General features: G+C 52.1%; 1 protein-coding gene and 1 pseudogene across 2 annotated transcripts in view; both read left to right on the top strand.

Annotated features, from left to right (window-relative positions):
- The window catches only part of LOC308232925 (protein spinster homolog 3-like), a 121,162-nt pseudogene extending 104,626 nt beyond the window's left edge, over positions 1-16,536 (top strand). Inside the window, exons 6-9 of the transcript in view lie at positions 14,168-14,232; positions 15,063-15,253; positions 16,111-16,263; positions 16,512-16,536. The product of the transcript in view is annotated as a protein spinster homolog 3-like (transcript). The remainder of the gene's footprint in view (positions 1-14,167; positions 14,233-15,062; positions 15,254-16,110; positions 16,264-16,511) is intronic.
- LOC308227780 (uncharacterized protein) lies at positions 1,073-9,804 on the top strand (the record flags this gene model as incomplete). Its single annotated transcript, XM_080630617.1, has 8 exons — positions 1,073-2,399; positions 2,789-2,919; positions 3,715-3,892; positions 4,329-4,479; positions 5,115-5,182; positions 9,039-9,112; positions 9,535-9,600; positions 9,745-9,804. 8 exons carry the CDS (start codon positions 1,073-1,075, stop codon positions 9,802-9,804), a joined length of 2,055 nt encoding a protein of 684 aa, XP_080486743.1.
- Positions 16,537-24,124: the final 7,588 nt, after the last annotated feature.

Below are 24,124 nucleotides of genomic sequence, written 5' to 3'. Positions count from 1 at the left end.
GTGCCTAGGATTTTATCTCCTGAAAACAATCTTTATCTTTGTTGCTTACTGGTGAAAGTCTTGGGGCCCCTTTGGAGAAAAGCCTCTTGTGTGTAAGCATTGTCAGACCCGTGGGTTCCGCTTTCATTCCTGGCCAGTGAAAATATAAACTGAGTGTCCTTTGCCCTCTTTGTTCTGGGGATGCAGGGAACTTCAGCTCTGTGTGCCAGCCGCAGGCTTGCCTGAAGGGAACGGGAAGGCCTCTCAGCCCTGCCTTATATAACCTAGATGAGGCTTGTAGATGGAGGAGCATGGCTGGGACATGAGTCCCAGTGGCGTCCAGGCAGCGAAGGGTTCACACGCTTTCCGGAGTAAAAGAGAAAGCTTTCAGCTGAAAAGTCAGAGTAGCAGCTGTCCATGTAGGAAATCTAATGTGGAATAAACTGGTGGTCCAGCGGTGTTCTGAACCCAGTCTGCTGCTGGAGAGACTGCAGCGCTGGATACTGTCCCTGTGTGTAGCAAAGGGGAGGCAGGGGAAAGAAGGCGAAACGGCTTTGCGTAGAAAGGGGGGTTAAGGTGAAACTGATGACTGTAATGGTGAGAAATGCCCAGAGATCCCTGGTCTTAGGTAAGGATCTCGTTCTGCGGTCTCTTGTAGAGCAGAGATGTGAATTTAAAAAGCAAATGGAAAACAAGCCTGCTCATACTACTAGAGATACCTCAAGGCATTTATGAAGCTTTAGTCTTCCTGTTCCCTTCCCTGTGACTATTGTAACATGTTTTCTGGTTCTCCTTCTAGCTATAACTGCTGAGACTTTCTAAAATGCCTTTATGCTTCCGGAATTACGTCGCGTATGCCGTACCTGGAGTGCTGGCACTTCTCGGGTGCTGGTGGATTTATTCCCATAGAAAAAAGCATGGAACCTATCCAGATGAAGAAGCAGTAGGTGCTGCAGAGCAGCAGGAAGAAGTGACAGAGCAGGATTCCGCACCAGGAACAGAACCATGTGTTCCTCAAAGACAGCTCTCCTTGCTGGAAGGGGAACACACAGAGAACAAAACCTCGACCTCCCTGCTGACAGCAGGGTTGACGATGCCCTCTGTTATGTGTCACCCTGATGAGAGGCTGGATCTCTCACCAGACTGGCCAGTAACAACGAATCAGCCCAGCACCCTTGAGAACGACAGTGAAAAACTAGAAGAAACGGGATCTCAAGACGAAAAGAGTGTCCCTGCTTGTGTTTCTCTGCCCTGGGAGTCTGCCTGTTCGGAGCAGGCAGGGGAAGAAGACGTGTCCAGGTCAATTGCCAGTACTGTCCCTGTGTGTCAGGAGGAGGAGGACACACAGCCAAAAGGGGATGAATTGAGAAGAGAGAAGATTAGAGGAGTGGGTTTGTGCAAGGAAGACATTGAGAAAATTGAGCAAGTGACAATACAGATTGTTTCCGAGGTCATTTTGGCAGCAACTGAGGAAGTGCTGTGGGGTGCTGCAAGTGATGGGTCCACTGAGATCTGGCAGGCTGCTGCCAGTCGAGTTGAGACACCTCTGGAGATGGCAAGCGTTGTTTCCTCTGATCAGATGCTTGCAGAGGAAGCTCCAGTAGGCAGTGAGAATGTTAGGAGTGATGGTGTGGTACCAACATCCCTGCAGGCAGAGGAACAGGGTCAGAATGTGAGACGTTCAAGCTGTTTAACACGTGGCTGTTCATCCAGCCCTGAAGAGGGAGACACAGAAGACTGTTGGCAGAAGAAGCCTGTCCGCAGTGAGGGAGTGCTGCCCGCTCCTGCAGGTGATGGGTCCACTCAGCTCTGCCAGGCTGCTGCTAGCCAAGCTGAGACACCTCTGGAGATGGCAAGTGCTGTTTCCAGTGATCAGACGCTTGCAGAGGAAGCTCCAGTAGCTGATACGAACACTGCTGGAAAGAATGATGCTGCGGTCCTGACATCCCCGCAGACAGAGGAACAGGATCAGGATGTTACACGTTCAAGCTGTTTAACACAAAGCCCCATTGAGGGAGCCACAACAGACTGTCAGATGAAGACCCCTGTGTGCAGTGAGTCCCAAGGAGGTGGTCGGACTCCTGTGGAAAACCACAAAGGTTCTCCAGAAAAGGCGCCTTTGGTTAGGGAGGGCTCTGTGTGCAGCACATCCACATGTGAAGGTGGGGCATGTGTGAAGGGCCCGCTGCAGAGCACAGTGCTGGCTGTTGCATCGGGCCAGCATTCAGAGTTACGTAGTTTATCTGCAACCCGAGACACAAGTGCTGGGCAGAGCTCCAGCCCAAGTGAGACTCAGCCTACTCTGAAGCTGCCTGAAGACAATGAAGTACCATACAGCAATGGAGTACTGCGAGAGGATGGTCCAGACCCATGTAATGAGTGTAGCAAGGCACCAGGAATAGATGGAGACTGCCCACAAGGTAAGCGATTTGAAAATGCTCTTACACACGCACGGTGAACAAGCATTTTATGTGCTGTAACCTTCCTGCTTCAGGACATGTGCAGATAAATCTTCATGTTTAATTTCCCCAGGAAATGACTATTTAGCCCTCAAGTGCTGGTGGGTCTGCATTTGCTCTCTGAATTCATCTCTCTGTAGGATCCAGTGTTAGCTGGCCTACAGGAGGAGCTATGGGGTGTGTATCAGCTCATGTTGGTCTCCTACCAGGTTACATGGCCAATCTGCTAAAACTGAAGTTGTTGCTGTAGTGCAGAAGGCTTCTGGTAGCTATATTGGTTCATGTGGCAAGGCTGGGGTTGTCCTCACCAAATCTGTGCTACAGACCTTCTGTGGGACTTTGTCTTCCAGGTTTCCCGCATCAAGTAGAAAAAGTACTGAGCCTGACTGGCGAGACACAGCTCCTTGAGCTTGATGCCAACGTCCACGCTCTACTTCCAGCAGCACCACTGACACTTCATTCCCTCCTTATGACTGCCTGGGTGAGTCCCAGCTTGCTGGCTATGCTGATGTCGGGGCAGAAGGCTGTTGCTGGTCACTGCCATTGTAGGATGCTGTATCCATGTGGCTGGCTCACAGGCGCCCTCAAACCCAGTGTGATTTTGTGTGGCTGGTTGTTATCCAGCTGATTTAGCTGTTAATAGATCAGGGTTATCTACCTGTTCTTCCACTACTGTTCCCATTGTGCCTGTAGTAACGGTGCACGTAACTGTTTCCTTGGATGTGAAGATAGGCTTTATTCTGGAGAAGTGAATTTATGCTGGGAAATGAAAGGCATTTTGGATGTATTCCAAGCACGGTAATGCTCGGAAGCTGCCCGGCACAGTGGCTCTCTAGCAGCCGGGGCAAAGGACTTTGAAAATGAGGCCTCTGTGACAAATCTTGGACAATCCCTGTGAAGATTACCTTGATGTTTAAAACCTCCATGGGCAGGGAGTCCTGGCAAGTTGCACAGCGTTGATAGTGCAGCGTGGCTTGACCCATCATTCCTGACTCTGCTCACTGATCTCTTGGGTAAATAAGTCTTGCAGCTGCTCTGTGCTGATAGTCTTTTTGGGAACAAGATGGGCCCCAGCCCAAGTCTGATTTCCTTGAGAACAGCATGCAGTTAACAATGGGTAGTCTTCTGCTCCTGCTCCAAAGCAGTCTTTAGAAGTGAAATACTACAGTGCCGTGGCTGTAAGCCTCAGGAGGTGCTGGTGGAACAGGGAGTTGCTGTGAATGAAGCTTCGAGTTGCAGTGAACACTAATGAGAGCTTCTTTCCTCCACGTGACAGCTCTTCCTCCCGGATGGAGTCACTGTGCCGGTGGTCGTGGCGCACCAAGTTGATGCAGGGCACATGTTCCTGCAGCAGCACACTCACCCCACTTTCTACGTCCTGAGGAGCCTTGAGCAGCAGATGTGCGTCTGCTACTCTCAACCTGAAATTCCAACCCTGCCAGCTCCAGTAGAAGGCAAGTAACTTGACTGTTCACTTAAGAAACTTCGAGGGTCATGTGAAATCCTGCTGCCCTGAGTTAGGCTTGGGAGGTTTCCCAGTGCATGAGGTGTGATAGTTCGTTGGTTATTCCATTGATTTGGGCTTTTTTTTAAGCTCTGTTCTTCCTCACCCCATTCATCCCTGAATACTTCTCCAGCCACATAGTTGCACATTGAAATTTGGAAGGACGTAAGTCAGTCTTGGGTTATTTCTTATCTACCTGGCACCTGGTATATTTTTGCTGACAAAGTGTGGAGCTACTCCCGCATCTTCCTAGTGTCACTGCCTGTACATGGTCTAAAGTGGAGGGTGCATCACATGGAAAGGAGTTATTCGTCATAACTAATGCCTGAAGTGCTGATTTCTGGAAATCCGCTGAGCTTTCTTCTCTGTACCCTTATGTTCCGCAGTCGGTATTATCTGCGCAGCTCCAGGCCTGGATGGGGCATGGCTACGGGCTCAAGTTATCAGCTACTTTGAAGAGACCAGTGAAGTGGAACTCAGATATGTGGACTATGGAGGATATGCCAAAGTGAAGGCTGACACAGTCAGACCAATCAGGTCTCTAGCTCCTCTTCCATGGCCTGAGGCCATATCTGGCTCGAATCTTCTTCAGAGGCATCTGTATTGTTTGAATTCCTTCCGGGTTTTTCCACAGCTGAAGTGGGAATTGGTAGAAAGGTTTGCCTCAGCAGCAGGGGTGGGTTCCCTGGCAGCAGAGCAAGCTCTCACAAGGCTTTATTGAAGGGGAAGGAAGAGGAAATTGTGACTTCTGTCACTTCAGCATGGCAGCTGAGCAAAAGGATGCCTTTGGGAGGCCCCAAGGTGTAGTTAGTTGCTGAGCTAGGAATAAGATTGGGATTCTCTATGCTCCAGCCCCACTGTCTGGGAGAGCTGTATTGGATGAGGGTTTTCTTACACAAGCCCATTAAATACTTGCTTGTGCCCAGAGGTGGGAGGAAAGCAGTCAAGCCTCCATGGTGGAGGTGGCTTTTGCTTGGAGCCCAGTCCAACGTGGCGTGCTCATCAGACAATGGGTTGCTGCTGCTGCTTAGATTGCTGGGAGGTTGTTTTTGACTGTCATCAATGTTACACTAAATCCCTCTTACAGCAATTGATTAATCAATGTCACCTTAAAGAATACAGGAGTGACTTAAAGCCCTGTTCTTATTCTGATGGATTCTCTTTTCTTTAAGGTCTGACTTTTTATTGTTGCCTTTCCAAGGAGCAGAAGTTTTCCTGGACAATGTGGTGCCTCTTGCAGGTAATGGAGCTCCTGACAAGTACTATTGGTGGTCCCACTGCAGTGTCAGTGGGTGCCAGCGGTGGGCAAGCAACGATCGTGCCTGAACCTTCCCTCTCTTATTGCAAGCACAGCTCTGGTGTGACTAGAGCAAGGACTGGAAAAAATGAATTTTATTCTTCTAAATGTGCTAGCATGGCAGAACCTGTCAGACTCCAGGGGAAAGATGATAAATGTCCAGGCTTTTTCCGGCTTGGAGGAGAGGGTGAATTACTCTCCTAAAGAGCAAGTTGGCAGGGCTGGCAGTGTATTAAGTGAAGTAGCTGTAACCACTCTGCCACCCCAGTGGGGCAGCACTCTAGAATTGATGAAGACTGGGAGGCCTCCTATAATCCTAGGGTGAAATTGGTGAGCTCAGCTCCCTCCTTGAAATGCCTATACACCAATGCGTGCAGCATGGGAAATAAGCAGGAGGAGTTGGAGACCTGTGTTAAGTCAGGAGATTATGATCTGGTGGCAATTACAGAGACGTGGTGGGACAGCTCACATGACTGGAATATACTCATGGAGGGCTATGTCCTTTTCAGGAAAGACAGGCCAGCCAGGCGGGGTGGTGGGATTGCTCTTTATGTGTGAGAGCAGCTGCAATGTACTGAGTTCTGTCCAGGGACAGGGGACGAGCGAGTTGAGAGTCTGTGGGTGAGAATTAAGGGGCAGGCTGGCAGGGGCGATACTGTTGTGGGTGTCTGTTACAGGCCACCAGATCAGGGTGAGGAAGTTGACGAGGCCTTCTACAGGCAGCTGAGAGCGGCCTCACAGTCACAGGCCGTGGTCGTCGTGGGGGATTTTAATTTCCCTGATGTTTGCTGGAAGGACTACACAGCAACCCAGCCACAGTCCAGGAGGTTCCTCCAGTGCATGGATGATAACTTCCTCATGCAAATGGTGGATGAGCCAACCAGGAGAGGAGCGCTGCTGGATCTCATCCTCACTAACAAGGAGGGTCTGGTCGAAGCAGTAAAGGTTGAGGGCTGCCTTGGTTGCAGCGACCACGAGATGGTGGAATTCAGGATCTTGTGTGGTAGGACCAGTACAATAGCAAGTAGAATTGCAACCCTGGACTTTAGCAGGGCAAACTTTGGCCTTTTCAAGCAATTGCTAGGGGAAATCCCATGGGCAAGGCTGCTTGAAGGTAAAGGGGCCCAAGATAGTTGGTTGACATTCAAGAATTGCTTATTCCAAGCTCAAGAGCAGAGCATCCCGACACGTAGGAAGTCAAGGAAGAGGGCCAGGAGACCTGCGTGGCTAAATAAGGAACTGCTGGGTATGCTCAAGTGGAAGAGGAGAGTTTATAGGTCATGGAAGGAGGGGCTGGCCACTCAGGAGGAATATAACGCTGCTGCTAGAGGATGTAGGAAGGCAGCTAGGATGGCTAAGGCCTCCTTAGAATTAAATCTGGCAAGAGGGGTCAAGGACAGCAGAAAGAGCTTTTTCAAATACATAGCTGATAAAACTAACACCAGAGGCAAGGTTGGCCCACTGGTGAACGGGATGGGTGCCCTGGTGACAGAAGATACAGAGATGGCAGAGTTATTGAATGCCTTCTTTGTCTCAGTCTACTCTGCCGGAGGCAGTCCTGAAGAGCCCTGTACTCCTGAGACCTCAGATGAAGTCAGGTCACTGGAGCAGTTGGCCTTAGTCGACGAGGAATGGGTTAGGGACCAGTTGAGCAATCTGGACATCCATAAATCCATGGGTCCAGATGAGATGCACCCACGGGTGCTGAGGGAACTGGCGGAAGTCATTGCTAGACCACTCTCCATCATCTTTACCAGGTCTTGGGAAACGGGAGAGGTGCCTGAGGACTGGAGGAAAGCAAATGTCACTCCAGTCTTCAAAAAGGGCAAGAAGGAGGACCCGGGTAACTATAGACCGGTCAGCCTCACCTCCATCCCTGGGAAAGTGATGGAACACCTTATCCTTGATGCCATCTTAAGGCATGTCAAGGATAAGAGGGCTATGAGGGGCAGTCAACATGGCTTTACCAAGGGGAAGTCATGCTTGACCAACCTCATAGCCTTTTATGAGGAAATAACATTGTGGATGGATGATGGCAGAGCGGTGGACGTGGTCTACCTTGACTTCAGCAAAGCATTTGACACAGTCCCCCACAGCATCCTCATAGCTAAATTGAGGAAGCGTGGCCTGGATGATCAGGTAGTGAGGTGGACTGCAAACTGGCTGAAGGACAGAAGCCAGAGAGTTGTAGTCTATGGGGCGGAGTCTAGTTGGAGGCCTGTATCTAGTGGAGTGCCTCAAGGGTCAGTACTGGGACCAGTATTATTTAATATATTCATCAATGATTTAGATGAGGGAATTGAGTGTACTGTCAGCAAGTTTGCTGATGACACTAAGCTGGGAGGAGTGGCTGACACGCCAGAAGGCTGTGCTGCCATCCAGTGGGACCTGGACAGGCTGGAGAGTTGGGCAGGGAGAAACTTGATGAAATATAACAAGGGAAAGTGTAGAGTCCTGCATCTGGGCAGGAACAACCCCAGGTTCCAGTATAGGTTGGGGAACGACCTGTTAGAGAGTAGTGTAGGGGAGAGGGACCTGGGGGTCCTAGTGGATGGCAGGATGACCATGAGCCAACACTGTGCCTTTGTGGCCAAGAAGGCCAATGGCATCCTGGGGTGTATTAGAAGGGGGGTGGTCAGTAGGTCGAGAGAGGTCCTCCTTCCCCTCTACTCTGCCCTGTTGAGACCGCATCTGGAATATTGTGTCCAGTTCTGGGCCCCTCAGTTCAAGAAAGACAGGGACCTGCTGGAGAGAGTCCAGCACAGGGCAACTAAGATGATTAAGGGAGTGGAGCACCTCCCTTATGAGGAAAGGCTGAGGGAGCTGGGTCTCTATAGTTTGGAGAAGAGGAGACTGCGGGGGGACCTTATTAGTGTATATAAATATATAAAGGGGGAGTGTCATGAGGATGGAGCCAGGCTCTTCTCAGTGGCAAACAATGATAGGACAAGGGGTAATGGGTATAAACTGGAACACAAGAGGTTCCACTTAAACTTGAGAAGAAACTTCTTCTCAGTGAGGGTGACAGAACACTGGAACAGGCTGCCCAGGGAGGTTGTGGAGTCTCCTTCTCTGGAGACATTCAAAACCCGCCTGGACACATTCCTATGTAACCTTATCTAGGTGTTCCTGCTCTGGCAGGGGGATTGGACTAGATGATCTTTTGAGGTCCCTTCCAATCTCTAACATACTGTGATCCTGTGATACCTTCTGTCATAAAGTAGCTGTAAATGCGAACTTAGTTTTAATGTGTTAAACCAATATCTGATACTTTCCTACTAAGGTGACTGACGTGTATAGTTCTGTGTTCAAAATGCTACCGTTCAAGCCCTGGCAGAGTGTCATGGTGGTAGATATGCCTGATGCCTGGGGGCCTAAGAAGCTGCCTTGTACGGAAGGGGTTTCTGTGGGAGCTGGGGATCAGGCGGGTCAGTAGTGTCTTCAGGGTCAGTGAAGCCCTGAGGCCCTTGAGCTTAGTTTATTAAGGATCAAAATACTAATGACCGCTGAAAGGTACTGCAGATACGCACTTTTCTATCTTTAAAGCCTCCTAATTCATCAGCCACTTAAATTCCTATTAACTTAGCTAGTGGCTTTAGAAAGCACTTCATTCTTCCTTTCAGCAACCCAGCAGGCATAATGCTTGTGTGATCTCCAGCTTAATAGACTGGTTTCAGCAACAGTGGGTGAGGATTTGCTGGCCTAATGGATGTAGGAGGTCAGGCAAGGTGAGCTTAATAGTCCCTTCTGGCCTTTGAAGCCTGTGACTGTCATTTGTTTTCTCCTGCTCTTCCCCAAGATGAGGATCGCTTCTCCCCTGAAGCTGACGCAGCTGTTGGCGAGATGACCAGAGGCGCAGTCCTTGAGGCGCAGGTACGTGGAGCTGTTGGGAAAAGTCTTGTTGCTGATGGTACTACTGCTGTGACTCTGTGCACCCCCCATCCTGTGTGTGTGAAGACAGACAACAAAGCCAGAGCCTGGAAGTCTGGCTGCTGAGCAGGGTCTTGATGAGAACTTCCTGGTGTAGCATCAGTTCCCGCTCAGGGCTGTGTGGCTGGGGAGGGATGAGTATTCCCTCTTGTGAGTGATGTGGGCAGAAAGCCAGGGTATGGATTTGAGTGATGAAAGTGAACTTGCCCACAGGGTGTTCCAGCTGCTGCCTGGTGGCAGGAGCTGCATTTCCTCCAGCCTACACATAGGAAGGGGTGTCTGATAGGGAGCGAATGATGCTGGCATTGCATCCTTCACGGCTCACAGCAGAACTGCTGCCCACTCTGGTTTTTCTGTGTTTCCAGGTCACAAATTATGACAGTGCAACAGGACTGCCACTGATACAGCTGTGGAACCTGACGGGCAATGAGGTGCGTGCGTTGACGTACCTCTTTTGTTGGAATTGATGCCGATGCAGGCTTCCTGTTGTTGATTAGGAACTTGCTGATCGTTTTTTCTCTAGTGGTTTGTTCACCTTTCTACTTTTTGTTTTCTTTCTTTTCACCTCCCTTTAGGTGGTGTCCGTAAACAGAACTCTGGTGGAAAGAGGCCTTGCTCGGTGGATTGACTACTAGCAATGTCCTACCATTTCCCTAGAAACAGATACCTCATCTCGGTGAAAGGCAGGGTTATTAAAAGCCATAATGACAAATACTGTAGCTTTAAAGCAAAAAGTCGTCTCTGGCCTCTATTCAAAAGCTGAATGGGAAAAACCTGAAAACCTTAGGGCTCGTTCGAAGGTAGCAGATGCTCCTTAAGCTGTGATTGTTCCACATGTATAATAGCCGTGAACTTAGTGTCTGCTTTCCCTTCAAAGTTAGAATTATAGAATCATAGAATAGTTAGGGTTGGAAAGGACCTTAAGATCATCTAGTTCCAACCCCCCTGCCATGGGCAGGAACACTTCCCACTAAAGCATGCCGCCCAAGGCCTCATCCAGCCTGGCCTTGAACTCCGCCAAGGATGGACCATTCACAACCTCCCTGGGCAACCCATTCCAGTGCCTCACCACCCTAACAGTAAAGAGCTTCTTCCTTATATCCAGTCTAAACTTCCCCTGTTTAAGTTTGAACCCATTCCCCCTTGTCCTGTCGCTACAGTCCCTGACGCATAGTCCATCCCCAGCATCCTTGTAGGCCCCCTTCAGATACCGAAAGGCTGCTATGAGGTCTCCACGCAGCCTTCTCTTCTCCAGGCTGAACAGCCCCAACTTTCTCAGCCTGTCTTCATACGAGAGGTGCTCCACTCCCCTGATCATCCTCGTGGCCCTCCTCTGGACTTGTTCCAACAGTTCCATGTCCTTTTTATGTTGAGGACACCAGAACTGCACACAATACTCCAAGTGAGGTCTCAGGAGAGCGGAGTAGAGGGGCAGGATCACTTCCTTCGACCTGCTGGTCACGCAACTTTTGATGCAGCTCGGGATGCGGTTGGCTTTCTGGGCTGCGAGCGCACACTGAAGCTGGCTCATGTTCATTTTCTCATCGACCAACACCCCCAAGTCCTTCTGCGCAGGGCTGCTCTGAATCTCTTCTCTGCCCAACCTGTAGCTGTGCCTGGGATTGCTCCGACCCAGGTGTAGGACCCCTTGCGCTTGGCATGGTTAAACTTCATCAGGTTGGCATCAGCCCACCTCACAAGCATTACATTGGTTGTCCTTTTTTAACAGGCTCTGCCTATGAAATTAATGAATGTGATTAAGGAATTTAATGTTCAGTGATGGATTTCTTGACTTGAAAATCGTGGCTTTCTCTCTTTCCCTTCAGGACTCGCCGATGCACAAGGCCCTCTTCTGGGTAGCCATGGCAGTGCTGCAGCTGGATGAAGTAAACCTGTACTCAGCAGGTACAGACCTGCTTGAGCAGAATCTGCACACCCTGGACAGCCTTCGAATATTCAACGGCAAGGTGAGCTGTTAGCGACCAGCTCTGACTGACACTGGGTTTGTGTGAGCACTTACATCTGTTGATAACGGAAAAAAACACAACTCTTGTCCTCCTGGACACTGGGTAAGCAACTGAAATTGCAATTTGCATTAGGAATTGTTCCACTTGGGTACTACCAAGAGTAAAACTGCGATGTACGTAACTGCGTTCTGAACCGGAACAGAAATGTACAGGTGTGTTGTGTTCAAAGGTGTGTTTGGTATTTCAGTGTAAGCTCTTAAAATTACTCTGTCACTTGTCAAAAGAACACCTTGAGCTATCATGAGCAGCTCTTGGGTCTTCTTTTTCCTGGTCAGAGCCCGGAAGAGGTGTTCGTGGAGATCAGGAGGCCCCTCGAGTGGCACTGCAAGCAGATGGACCATTTTGTTGGGTTGAATTTCAACTCCAACTTCAACTTTGCAGTAGTGGGACGCCTCCTGAAGGGTAAGAACACATCTTGCATCTCCTGTTAGAGTTGTGCTTCCTTACCCTTCGTGTGAAGTGTCCTGAGAACATGCTGATGAACACAGTAATGCTTCGTAAATATGCATTGAACATTAAATACAGTATTCGGTTTTTAACCCCATTTCTTAGGGTACAGGCACCCTTCTGCTACCACTGTAGCAAGAACTGTGAGGGTTTTACACACACTACTAGCTCTGGTTAACAAGCACAGGAACTGTGACAAGTTTGAGGTGAACACCCAGAGCGTGGCTTACCTGGCAGGTAAAAGCAGACAAACCAGCGTTGTTCTCAGTTTGTGCTGACTGAAAATGAATGGATTCTTGTGGGAATTCTTACGGGTTTAGGTTGATAAAATTGTACCAGCGTGAAGGACACTTGTAACTGGGGGTGGACGAGGGGCTGGGCCAGGCTGGGGTGCATCAGAGACAGCGTTTGGGGGGCTGAAGGCTTTGCCCACAGGGCAGCGGCTGTGCAGCAATGGAAACGCTTCAGGGAGGCTGAAGGTTTCTTGATTTAAGCCTTGCAGTGTGTGCCTTACAGTGTGCCAGTTCCTAGTGATCTACAAACAGAAACTGTGACCCTGTGAGGGCAGGTATTTAAGTCAGGTAATTGTGACTGGATGGGGATTAGCATTCTTTTTAAATGGCCTGCTTTGAATCAGAACAAAGACGACCACTGGGACATAACCACTCCGCACTGCAATGCACACAGGAGGAGTTGGTAGTGGGTGGAATGTTGCTTACCTTCAGCGTTGCCTCTCTGCAAAACTTACGTTGACTCTCTTTGGCTTTTTAGCTTTGCTGCCAGTGTCTGAGGAAGTTGGAAGTCGCTGCAGCCTAAAGCACAGGAAGTCTCTCTTGTTGACAGCCGTTTCAATGGAGAATGTTCCCATGGATACCTACCCCATCCATCACAGTGACACTAGCTGTAGGTTGGTTGTCTAACTTTTAGATATTTCACATACATTTCAATGTCTGTTTCCTTTAATAAATTATCCAAAGGTAACCTGTGTTCTATTAAAAACTCAGTCACAGAAATTTGGGTATCAAAATTCATAGAGATTTAATTCTGAGGTCTGTAAAGCTATTGCAGAGCTGAACTGCTTTGGAGGTTGTTCAACTCTTTGCTAACATCTTTCTACAAGACCTAATTTCATCTCGTTTATATTTTAGAAGAAAGTTTTACTTGTCCTTTTATAAGTAGTCACTTTACCCTTGTCATGAAAATCTCACCACCTGAGAGCCTGTCTGTATGCAGCACAGATATAAGCTGAGAAACCCACCTCAAAGTGATGGGGAGAGCCAGTTTCTCTCAATGGGGAGCCCTTTACTCAGTGTCTGTCTTCTCAGCATCCAGTTTTGTCTTGCCTTGTAGGCTGTTTCGCTTGTGTGCTTTTCACTGCTTTATTGTTTATCTCTTCAGCATTACATCCATATCAGATTGTTAGCCTTCACTAGTCAGTTTTGCAAGCAAAGTAATGACTATCTCTTTCTCTGTGTTTTGGGGAGATTGACCTGTTAGGAGAGACGGGTTTAATACAGGATAGTTTGGCTATTTGCACAATTTATGCCTAAATATGCACAGTTCTAAAGATTTTCTGAATTGAATTTCTCTGCACTTTCAGGACACTAAAAGAAAACCAACCCTGGTCATCACCAAGGGAAAGGTGCCTCCGTCACTCGCTGCCCCAGTCCCCAGCCCTGGGGGGGGGTGGAGGGGAATCTGAAATGCCGTTCGTTGGCCCCTCTGGATGCACTGGATGCATCGGCTCCTGCGAATGAAAAAGGACCACGATGCTGTCTGTCTTCTACCTCTTCCTTCCAGTGCGAAGGTTGGTTTTCTTGCTAGTAACTGACCTGCCTTTTGAAATTCTGTCTGACCACACCAGGCATTCAATATGCCCTGAGCCTTGATCAGATCTATTTTGATGTATGTCTGGATTGGCTCTTGCAAAAGGATTTGTCCCTTGCTTAGCATGTTGAAATAGAGCTGGTTAGGCTTATTTCTGTAGTTACCTTGAAGAAAAATGAGCTTTTTTTTCCCCTCAGCATTTTTTAGAGAGAATCTGAACTCCGAAAACGTGTGGGCTTGGAATAAACGATTGAATCAACTCTGAAAGAAATATGTGCCTGGGGGTAGGTAATTTATTTCTGGCTTTTGGAAGGCAAAAGCTTTTGGATATTTGCTTACTTGACAAATTTGTCAAGAACCCCCCCCATTAAATCGTCCCAAGGAAGAACTGGCCCTTCCCTCTCCTCTTTCAGTTGAATTGACAGTGTCTGATGAAGAGGAGAAGGGTTTTTCTGTGCCTTGGACACATACTCTTTATTAGAGCAGGCAGCCAAGTCTGAGCCCAGAAAGCAGATTAAAGCTAAAGGAATTCCTGCAGGGTTTTATTCATGTGGCTAGGACAGAAAAGAGCCAATAATAAACTGCTTTATGGGTTGTCTGATCTGGGTTCTCTGTGCTCTCCTTAGCTGGCAAGATGTCATTTTGGGCAGCAAGAATTCCTTGGTGCCTACTGATTACTCCTTTTTGTTGCTTACAGTGGTCTTGGCTATGTCCTGGCAGCTGGCATGGCAGGTCTGTCGTGACTGGCAGTGGGCCTTCAGGGTGAGTTCCTCACTGTCACTCGGGCGGCTGAGCCATTCATTGTAAAATCAGAACCATCCCTGGGGTTGGGATTACTTATGCTCGTCATGTCAAAGGTGAACAGTGGAAAGACCTTCTACTGCCTGACTGGTCATGAACTTGGTGTTTTAGAGGACTTGGTCACGAGTTTGGTGTTTTCCCTTGTTCCTGCAGGACAAAGGAAAGATTTTAGCCTAGTTCTTGCAGAATGGAAGAGGCACAGGTTAAACTGTACAGCAGCCAGGGCAGGCGCTGATGTGCTTCTTACCTGAGGAGGCACTTGGATGCATCAAGACCTCCTGAAATAGAGAAATGTGAAGGTATCTTCTGTTCTTGTCACGTCATCGTGATGTTTCTCCGCAGAGAACACCAAGTGCTTTGGAAGTACTCTGTCAGATCCTCCCAAGTTCTCTATAAAATTAACTAGCATGTACACGATGAGGGGGGAAGAATGTTTGCTGGAATAACAGTCTGAAGTTACGCAGGTAACGCTGATGGCTGCATGATTGATTCTTGCATTTGTAGCTGGAATATTACTGTTCACTTTTCTTTCTTCACATGTTTTACTCCAGAATCAGAGGGAGCGGTCGTGTATCTTTATGATGCAGAGGGAGGTCTTTTTTCCTCTGAAGTCACCATACATCACCAAAGCCACTCTTCTTTACAAAAATGACCTACAAACCGCAAGTTACATTCATTTCTGAGCATAGCTGCCATTCTCCAGTCCGTAATTCTAATGCTGAATTTGAAGTTCTGTAGGCTTTTCACTCCACGGGTACCCTTTCTGTAACCAGCCTTGCTTGTGTCTACAGATAACTCCTTGCCTGGGAGGTCTAGCTCTGGTTCTTCTGCTTCTGCTGGTCTCTCACAGGACCCAGGGAAGGACAGCAGCACACAGAGCACTGAGCATCTCTGGCACAATACAAGCAGCAGCTGAGAAGCCAGGAGTACACAGAACTGCCAGGACTACTTGGTGTCACGATGTCATCTCACTTGCCAAGAAGTAAGTGATTTTAGCAGCCAGGGTCCCCTCCCCTGAAGAATGACCATTCCCTTTTGGGGAATATGGTCATCACATCCCACTCAGCTCCTTTGTGTCGCATGTTGTGTACAAGTTGCTTGAAACACCATAAACACTTTTACAGGAATGCTACACAGGAGATCAAAAACTTCTTTGTGTCTGTTATTCTCCTCTTTTGAGGGGGAAGGAGGCAGAGTTAGGATGGGAGTGTGCTCCTGTTGCAATCCAGCTTTATTTTCTACTAAGTTTGCCTTTCCCTCTTGCTTTAACACGTTAGGGTAAACTAGATTGGGAAAAGAGCACCATTCGCAGTGTGACTCTCTCTGCCATTCTTAGTGCCTGAGGAAGGTTGGATCAGCATGGTTGAGGCAGTCTTTCTATAGTGTTTGTGAGCCTGCTGTGCCTCTGATGAATAAGCTCAGGGCCTGTAGGACTCGAACCTGGTTTATAAAGTAGTTGCGTGTGTGTTCTGAGCAGCTAACCTGTGGCTGGCAGATGGCCTCTTCTTTTTAAACAGAACACTTCCATTATCTACTAATTTGCTACATTCTTGCCCACTCTCAGCTGTCGTAGTTCTCCTATCCAAAATTTCACAGCAATTGTTTTAGCAAAAGCTGGCAATGAAATCTGCAGGTAACAGGACTGGGATTTAACATGAAATCAGTGGGTCGTAGTCTTCACACTAATTAGGATTTCCCTGTTCATAGATAAAGCCTCATCAAAGTTCATATCTTCAAAGGGAGTGCATTTTGATTATAAGAAGTCTAAATGAGGTAGGCTGCCCTATTCGTCACACCCTGCTATTTCTAGTATCTCTCATTTCCTTCTTTGCCTCTCAGCTGGAGTTTTGTCTGGTCCTCACTGGATCTGACTGCCATGGCCTTTGTTACTGGAGCTGTGGGAATGTGTGTACCGCTGCTTCTTTACAGGGCTCAGCTTGTCCAGGGCACTGTGTCACCGTGCCTCCAGGAGACATGCAATTCATCTAACAGGTGAGGTGCACACAGCTGTGGAAACACCCTTGGGAACACTGCACAGGGCTGAATCCCAGTTTGTTTAAAGACAGAAGGTAGGATGTGACTGTGAATGCTTCTCGTGAAGGCAGTTGGGTGTGAATGTTGTACTACCTTGCTTGCCGGGATGCTGAGGCCAAGTGGCCTTTTGCACCACCAACAGCAAAACATCAGCAGCTATGATATTTGTTGAAGATTTTGATTGTTCTGTGTTTCTTCTGCACTAGTTCTAATATTCTTGTTATCCCGTAGTTGTTATTTTCTTACACGGTAGTTGTTTCGTTGTTTTATTGTAGTATTTATGTTGTTACTCTGTTGTTTTATTGTAGTATTTTTGTTGTTACGCTGTTGTTTTGTTGTTATAACAATAGTAAACCAGTGTTTTGACCCTAATTTTACTATCATTTTACTACTCTTTTACTGTCAATATGCAATTCCCACTCTCCTCCACCTCACCCCCATCCCCTGTTTTTATGTCCTCCACCTAAAATAACCAGCCTGTGTTCACATCTGTCTTCCCTGTGTTTGATTCCTGGGCCAGGCCACAGGGTGCAGCTTTCCAGCACCCTCTGCTTGTGGGTACTTGCTTCCCTTGTTCAAACACAGCTGCGTGGTTGAACAACAGTTATTATTATTATTACTGTTTCTTCTTCTTATTTCACTAGTTTTCCTCCACTTTGCCTCTCCTTTGAGCAGTTGCACTTTGAGGGTGGCTTTGGCTGCCCCACCAGCCCTCTCCCTCTCTGGCGAGGTGATGCCGTGCAGACAGCCCTGGCCTGCTCAGCTGGGCTGCAGGGTCCCCTCAGCAGGGCCATGGCATGGGAGATGCTCAGGGGAACCGTGTTCTGTGTGGTCCGTGGCATCGTCCCTGCCATGGCGCCTGCCTGGCAGGACACAGCAGGGCTCTGGAAGCTGCAGGCACAGAGGCGAGGGTGGGATAAGGACAGGGGTGGCACAGGGACGCTGGCTGTCAGGGGCGCGGGGGGCACAGGGCTGTCAGTAGGAGGCGGGTGGAACGGCGGGGCCGGTGGAGCAGGGCCGCGAGCTCTAGAAGGCGGCGGCTGCCGAGGTAACGCCGCGCGGCTCCCGCAGCGCGCTCCGGGCCGGTGGCCGTTGCTGCAGAGCGATCGAGAGCGATGGCGCTGCCGGGCCCGTGGCGCTGCCCTTGTTGCTGGCCGTCGGCGCTGGCAGTGGCGCTGTCGGTGGCGGTCGCCTGCCTGCTGCAGGGATTGCTGCTGGCAGCGGCGCTGAGTGCGGGGGGTGCCTGCTGTGCGCTGCGGTCCCGCCCGCCCGCCAGGCGCCCTCCGGCCCGGCGCTCTCCAGCGCGATTCCTGCTCCCCCAGCGCCCTCCCCGACTGCGGCTGCCCTCGTACAGGCCCAGGCGCAGGCTGATCGCCCGCTTCCCAGCCACTCGGGACCAGGTTGCTTGGCGCCTGACGAGGAAAAGGGCCAGTAACGGCGGACCGGCCACTGTGATCGGCCGAGGTCTGAGCACCCCGACCCGCGGCAACTGCCTCGGGTGAGCGCGGGAGTAGGATGTGGGTGGGATAAGGACACGGGTGGCCCTGGTAAACAGGTGGGATAAGAACACGGGTGGCAGTAGGACACTCCTTCTCAGGGACATGGGTGGCACAGGGACACAGGTTGTCAGGGATGAGGGTGGCAGAGGGACACGGGTGGAATACAGGCACAGGTGGCAGGGAAAAGCAGGTTGTCAGGGATGAGGGTGGCAGAGGGCAAGGTTGGGTGGGATACGGAGACAGCTGGCACAGGGACATAGGCTGTCAGGGATGCAGGCGTCAGAGGGCACGGTTGGGTGCAGATGTGGATTGCACTGTGATGGAGGTGCCAGGCCTATATCACTTCCCTTGGTGCTGGCCTGCGTGGTGCTGCAGGGATGGCTGTTGGGCACAGGGGGTCCTGGGGTGTGATGAGATCCTGCCAGCCCGCATCCCTCCTGTCTTATGTCACCCGTACGGCAAAACGACCTCTACAGTGGCGTGACTGCAGGCGCTGTCCATGCTGAGGGCACCCGTCCCGCCGCTGCTGACTCGGGTGAGCTTGGGGGGAGGATGGGATCGGATCTTCCTGCCACTAACAGCGGCTCCAACTGTTGTCTGCCAGCAGAGCCCCGCCGCAGTCCGTGCGCCAGCAGGACCCGCTGCCGCAGGACCGGAGCCCTGAGACCGTTCCCCCACCGGTACGCTGGGACAGATGATGAGAGAAAATCTCTTTGCTGTGCTGGCACCTTTTCAGCTGGAGGCAGCAGCGCGTGTGGGAGCCCTGTGTTCCCACTTTGACACAGGTCTCCTCAGCAGCTGCTGAGCTGTAGTAAAACACTGCTCACGTCTTGGGCTGGGCTTGCAGATGTGCGAGTGGGACGTAGTCGTGGCTGATGGAGCTCTGCAGCTGTGCAGTGAAAGGTTTTATCCCGGGTGGGTCAGTAGGGAAGGGTTTACTCTGGCTGGGCCAGCAGCGTCCTCCCTCCCTCCCCATTGCCTCGGCCAGTAAAGAGCCTGGAGGCTGCTTGCTCCCAGAGCGGATTCAGGTTGAGGTGCTCAGACTTTGCCCTCCACAGACGTTGCAGAGGTCAGTTGAGCAGTGTTGAAGCAAGAGAGGCTGTGGGCTCAGTAGCCAGCACCTGGGAGATGGGATTTACTCTGTGATGAGCAGGAGGAAGGGAGGCTGTGCTCCCCTGAACCAAATGAGTTACTCCTGGTCTCTTTCCACATGCCAATAGAAGAGGATGTGCGTGAGGGAGTCCCCGCAGTCTGGCCCAGGATCCTGCTGCGAGGTGCCACTTTGGACAGGAAGGTAACGTACTGCTCATCCAGCCGGTGCCTGCTTGTCAGTGCCGGCCAGGAAGAGAGCAGTCGCTTTCCCAGCTGAGCCGGTGCCCAAGGCCTGCTCTCCACGGGAGCTGGGACATTCCAGGCCTGTGAGACATGGCTGCTGGGTCACCCAGTGGTGGGGAAGCTCCCTTGTTGTGTCCATCAGCATCCCTGCTGCCTTGTGCCCCTGCGGCGCTGGCGGCAGCGCTGACCTGCACCATCCCTGCCCTGCCCGCAGGCCGGGTTGGAGCTCGAAGGGCTCAGACTGCTGCAGCGGTGGCGTTGCCCTGTGGCACTGGCATGTCCTGTCCCAGCCTGGGGCTGACCCTAACTGGCTCTCTCCCACTTGCACAGGGAATGGGAATTGTTGCGACCGGAAGACCGTGCTCCAGGAAGAGCCAACAAGGCCGTGCAGACCGAGGAAGGTGAGTGTAGGTGGGGCCCAGCTCTGTGCCGGGCTTGGATGGGCCTCTGGCTTGGGCCTGCTCACATTCCAGGCGGAACTCATGGCAACACTTCCTCAGCCGAAAGGGAGAGGAAACCCCGTGTGCCCATCGCGGAGAGGGTCCCGTGGCACAGTGCGAGATGTGGGCCCGTGTGGCAGTTTGTGTGGTTTGTGGTTCGGGTGGGCAGCGTGCAAGGAGCGTCTGTGGAGGTGGGAAGGGGCCGCCGGCCCGTGGAGCCCCAGCAGGCTCTTGTGAGAGCTTCCCCACGGATCTCTTGTGGCCAGCTGCTGCCCCAGGGCATCGCAGCCTTGTCTGTGGCTGAAGGCCGTGTCCCTGGCTCTGCCCTCCAGGACGGGCATCCGGAGAGGAGTGAGAAGGGACAACCCCCTTGGTGCAGGCCAAACACCTCTGCTGGGAGCTGCTCCTGACTTGTCTCCTCCTGTAGCTGTCAAGAGGCCCGAGGAGAAGCGGCGGCAGTCCCCGAGCCCACCACCTGCGCTGGGGAAAGGAAGGCCACGCAGGAGGAGCATCTGCCTGCTGGTGCCTGGCGAGACCCACCCACTGGTGCTGGTACGTCGCTGTCTCGCAAGCCTCTTTTGCCCTCCTCTGGGGATAGAATGTGCTCAGTGCAATCCCTGCAGGGCTGGGAGCAGGCTGACCTGCCTGCCTTGGGGCAGGAGGCCTCATCCTTGGCCGAGTGGGAACTGATGCTCTCCCCTGCCCCAGCGTGTGGTGGCTGTGCGTGACTGCTGCCCGCTGCTGGAGCAGGTACTGGCCTGGGCAAGGCTGCCGTGGCCTCAGCGCCAAGCCGGTGCCAAAATGAAGGGGGACCGGAGCTCCGCCGTGGCTGTGGCAGAACCACGGCTTCACGGCTCTGGCACGCGCCTGCTTGCACACCTCCTTCAGAGCGGCTCTGCTGGGTGCCGTGAGAAGGAACTAAGCTACTGCTCTCTCTTGGCAGTTCCCTGAGCTTATTCCTGGGTACCCCACCACAGAGATGACCCTAAGCGAGGAGAGGGAGGCAGCGTGGCAGCGCTACCGACAGCTCTTGGGACCTAAGGCTGGTAAGGGCAGACTGGGAATGCGAAGGGCACGGCAAGGAGGAGAAAGCCACGGCCTGGGCTGGCAGGGTGTAGCGCAGGCCGAGGAAGCTCCTGGGCCAGTGCTGCCTGGTCCTCGGGTCTGATGCTCTTCGAGACTTGTGAAGACTCGGGACGGAGTCCTCGTGTCCCGCAGTCCCCAGGGTGGTTGATGGGCGAGGTTGCCCAGGGCCGGAGCTGCGAGCTGTTCAAGCTGGGAGGCTCTGCTAAGGGGTAGTCCCGTGCGGCAAGTTGCGGGTCCTGATTTCTTGCTCCCTGCCAGCAGCCATCACCCAGGGCTGCTCAGGCACCAGCCACACACAGGCAGCATCCACGACCACAGCATCAGTCGTTTCTGGGCAAGCGGCTTCCACCACCACCGGCTTTCCTGACACCACCCAGTCCAGAAGCAGGAGTGCGCCCGTCTTGCCAGGTGAGTCGGGGTGGACAGGGCTTCTGCGGGGGTGAAGGGCAGGGCTTGATTTAGGCAGCAGCTTTCCTGCCGCACCTGGCTGAGCTGCCTGGGCTCAGCAGCCCTGAGGGGCTGGTGCTGGGGCTGTGCAGAGCCTTGCCCTGCGAAGGAAGGGAAGGTGCCTCCGTCACTCGCTGCCCCAGTCCCCAGCCCTGGGGGGTGGAGGGCAATCTGAAATGCTGCTCCTTGCCCGCTCTGGATGCGCTGGATGCATCGGCTCCTGCGGGTGCTGCCAACTCCCTAAAAGCCAGGCTCTTCCTCCTTTGCCGACCCTGGCTCACAGTGGTGTGCTGCTTTCCAGGGACTCCTGCGCCCTTCTGGGGCCAGCGCCCATCAGGCCTCGGACGAGACCCCGCTTCCTCTGGTATGGACGCAGTTGGTGCTTCAGGCTTGAGGAGCTGATGGGTGGTGGTGTCCCCTTGGGCTAGGGGATGGCGGAAGGGCCGGCTCGGGTGGTAGCTACTGGCCTCCAGGGATGCAAAACCTTCCATTCCCCCCGGGATAGGGATGGGGGTAGCCCCGGTGCCAGCTCAGAGTGCGGCTGCAGAGACCTGAGCAACAGTTGTGCTTCCAGGTTCGTCCACCTCTTCCAGCCGGGCAAGATCCAAGGACAGAGCCTGCAAGCGGCACAAGGCACGGATCCATCATTTCTGCAATAAGTAATGGCCAGTGCTGCTGGCCCCCACCTGTGCGGGCTGCAGTCCAGAGCAGCCCCGAGGCGGGACCAGAGTGATGGGGCCAGGCCCCGTTTCTGCTGCCAGCAAGAAGCCGTGCTGGGTGGCAGCGCCTGGGGTGGGACAGGGGGAACTCTTCCTACTGGAAGAGCTCCCCAGCCGGGGCTGATGAACCTCTGTGCGTCTGTGCAGCCTTTCCGTCCTGGCTTTCTTTTGCCACGTTTCCTAAGGTGTAAACTTTTGCTCCAGCCCTGGCAGTCTCTCCCCTCCCTTCTTATCCCCTTGCCCATGTTGGGGTGCTCTGGAGCCACTGGGGGAGTCCCAAGCAGACTGGGGTCCTCCCCCTCCCCAAATCCCCATTGCTTTTCATTTGTGGCTCATCCCCACCTGTTTGGGACTTACCAGCTCCCAGGACCTGCGGTGCTGTCTCCCCTGGTGCTGTGCAGTGGGAGCGCGGCAGAGGCTGCTGGAGCCAGGAGTCACCCGAGAGCTGCTCCCCCCTGCCCGTGGGGTCCTCACCACCCCCAGGAGGCCTTCGCTGCTGGGTCTTTTACTCCCTGAGCCCTGTAATTGTGTGTGCTGGCTGCAGTCTAAATTAGCCAAAACCCCACAAATATTGAAACCTTCTTTAAGGAAATCACACTTTGTTTTGATATTTGAGCTGTTACAGCACCTGCTTCCTTCTAAATTGCGATGCACATGGGTGGGACTAAACCTGTTCTCTTTGGTTTTTTTACTTCCCAAAGGAGGAGGACCGCAGAGATGCCAAGTGGCCTTTTAGGCCACCAGAGGCAAAACGTCGGCGTCTATGATGTTCATTGAAGATTTTTATTGTTCTGTGTTTGGCCTACGGCTGTTGTAATATTCTTGTTATACTGCTGTTGTTTTGTTCTTATACTGTACTTGTTTTGTTGGTTTATTGTAGCTTTTGGTTGTTATACTGCTGTTCTGTTGTTAACACTAGTAAACTAGTATTTTTACCATAATTTTACTATCATTTTAGCGTATTTTTTTACTGTCAATATACAATTTCCACCCCCCCTGCTACATCCCCCACCCCCTGTTTTTATGTCCCCCACTTAAAATAAACAGACTATGTTCACATCTGTCTTCCTGTGTTTGATTCCTGGGCCAGGGCGCAGGTGCCACTTTCCAGCACCCTTTGCTTGACCCATCACTAGGCGTCCCCTCTGACTGCAGATGCTCCCCATGGTGCTGCAGCACTCAGTTTACAGAAGGTCAAGGACAGAGAAGTGCCTTGGCAACGGCAACCAGAGGGGTCTTTACGCTCTTGAGCAGAGGTGGATAGGCTGAAGGAAACACCTAGGGTGCTCCCCAAGCTCAGGGATGGCAGCGGCATCCTCTGCATGGCTGGGAGAGGGCAGGTGGGGAAGCTGGGGGGGCAAGGCGCAGGCAGGATGGGGCAGCCGCAGGCTGCACATGCCAGAGCTCCTGCCCTTGCATGACCTTTTCCTTTCAGTCACCTGAAATAGTTCAGGGGATCCTTCCCCTGACGGTGCACCTGATCTGTCCCCACAGTCATGGCTGTGTCCCCCTTCTTCTCCCATCCCCGCCATCATTAGGTGCGTGTTTGTGGCTTCTGCAACCTATTGGCTCATTTGGCCAAGTCGGGTGATGCCACCTCGGGCTGGCACTGCCACCCCTGGTTTCCCCTGCTCCCTCGGTCCCCAGATAAGTCTGGGCTGGGGAAGTCCACCCGGGCCAATAGCCTCTTCCTGATAGGCATGCGCAGAGGCCGCAAGCTGCTGAACGCTGAAGGTGAGGCGGGGAACAGTGCCAGGGATGGGGTATCCTGGGTGTCTGGGGTTTGGCACAGTCCCGTGCTGCTCCTGAGGGGGCTGCAGCCCCTCTCCCTTCCCAGCCGGGCTCCTCCGGGTCTCCGATGCTGCCTGCAGCAGGCTGCCACCTGCCCAGAGGTGCTGGGGACGGCTCCACAGCAGCAGGGGCCCCTCCGCCTGGCACGGGCACACTCACAGGGGCTTTGGCCTCACTGGGGAAACGAGAGCCAGCTTCTGGGACTCCCAGAGAAGGCAGCTCCCCCCAGCAGCACAGGAAAGCGAAGTGCTGTGGAGCACCTTCAAGGTGCAAGTGACCGGTATCATTTTCCCATCTTTCTCGTCCCCCCACCCCTCCGAATTAGCATCACTGCATCTTTTGCTTTTTTAAGGAAAATGTACTTTGTGAAAATAGACATGATTATAATACAATGTGATATTAAATGAAAACGTACCGTATCACCAACACTCTGGACGCTCTGCTGGCATCATTCACGTACCGCAGGGAACTGTCCTTCTCAAAACAAGTACCCCACTGAAAC

Source organism: Psittacula echo (genome assembly GCF_963264785.1).
Source record: "Psittacula echo genome assembly, chromosome: 1".
Taxonomy (NCBI): Eukaryota; Metazoa; Chordata; class Aves; order Psittaciformes; family Psittacidae; genus Psittacula; species Psittacula echo.
Note: the sequence above shows the minus strand (reverse complement) of the source record. Positions and strands in the feature narration are given on the sequence as shown.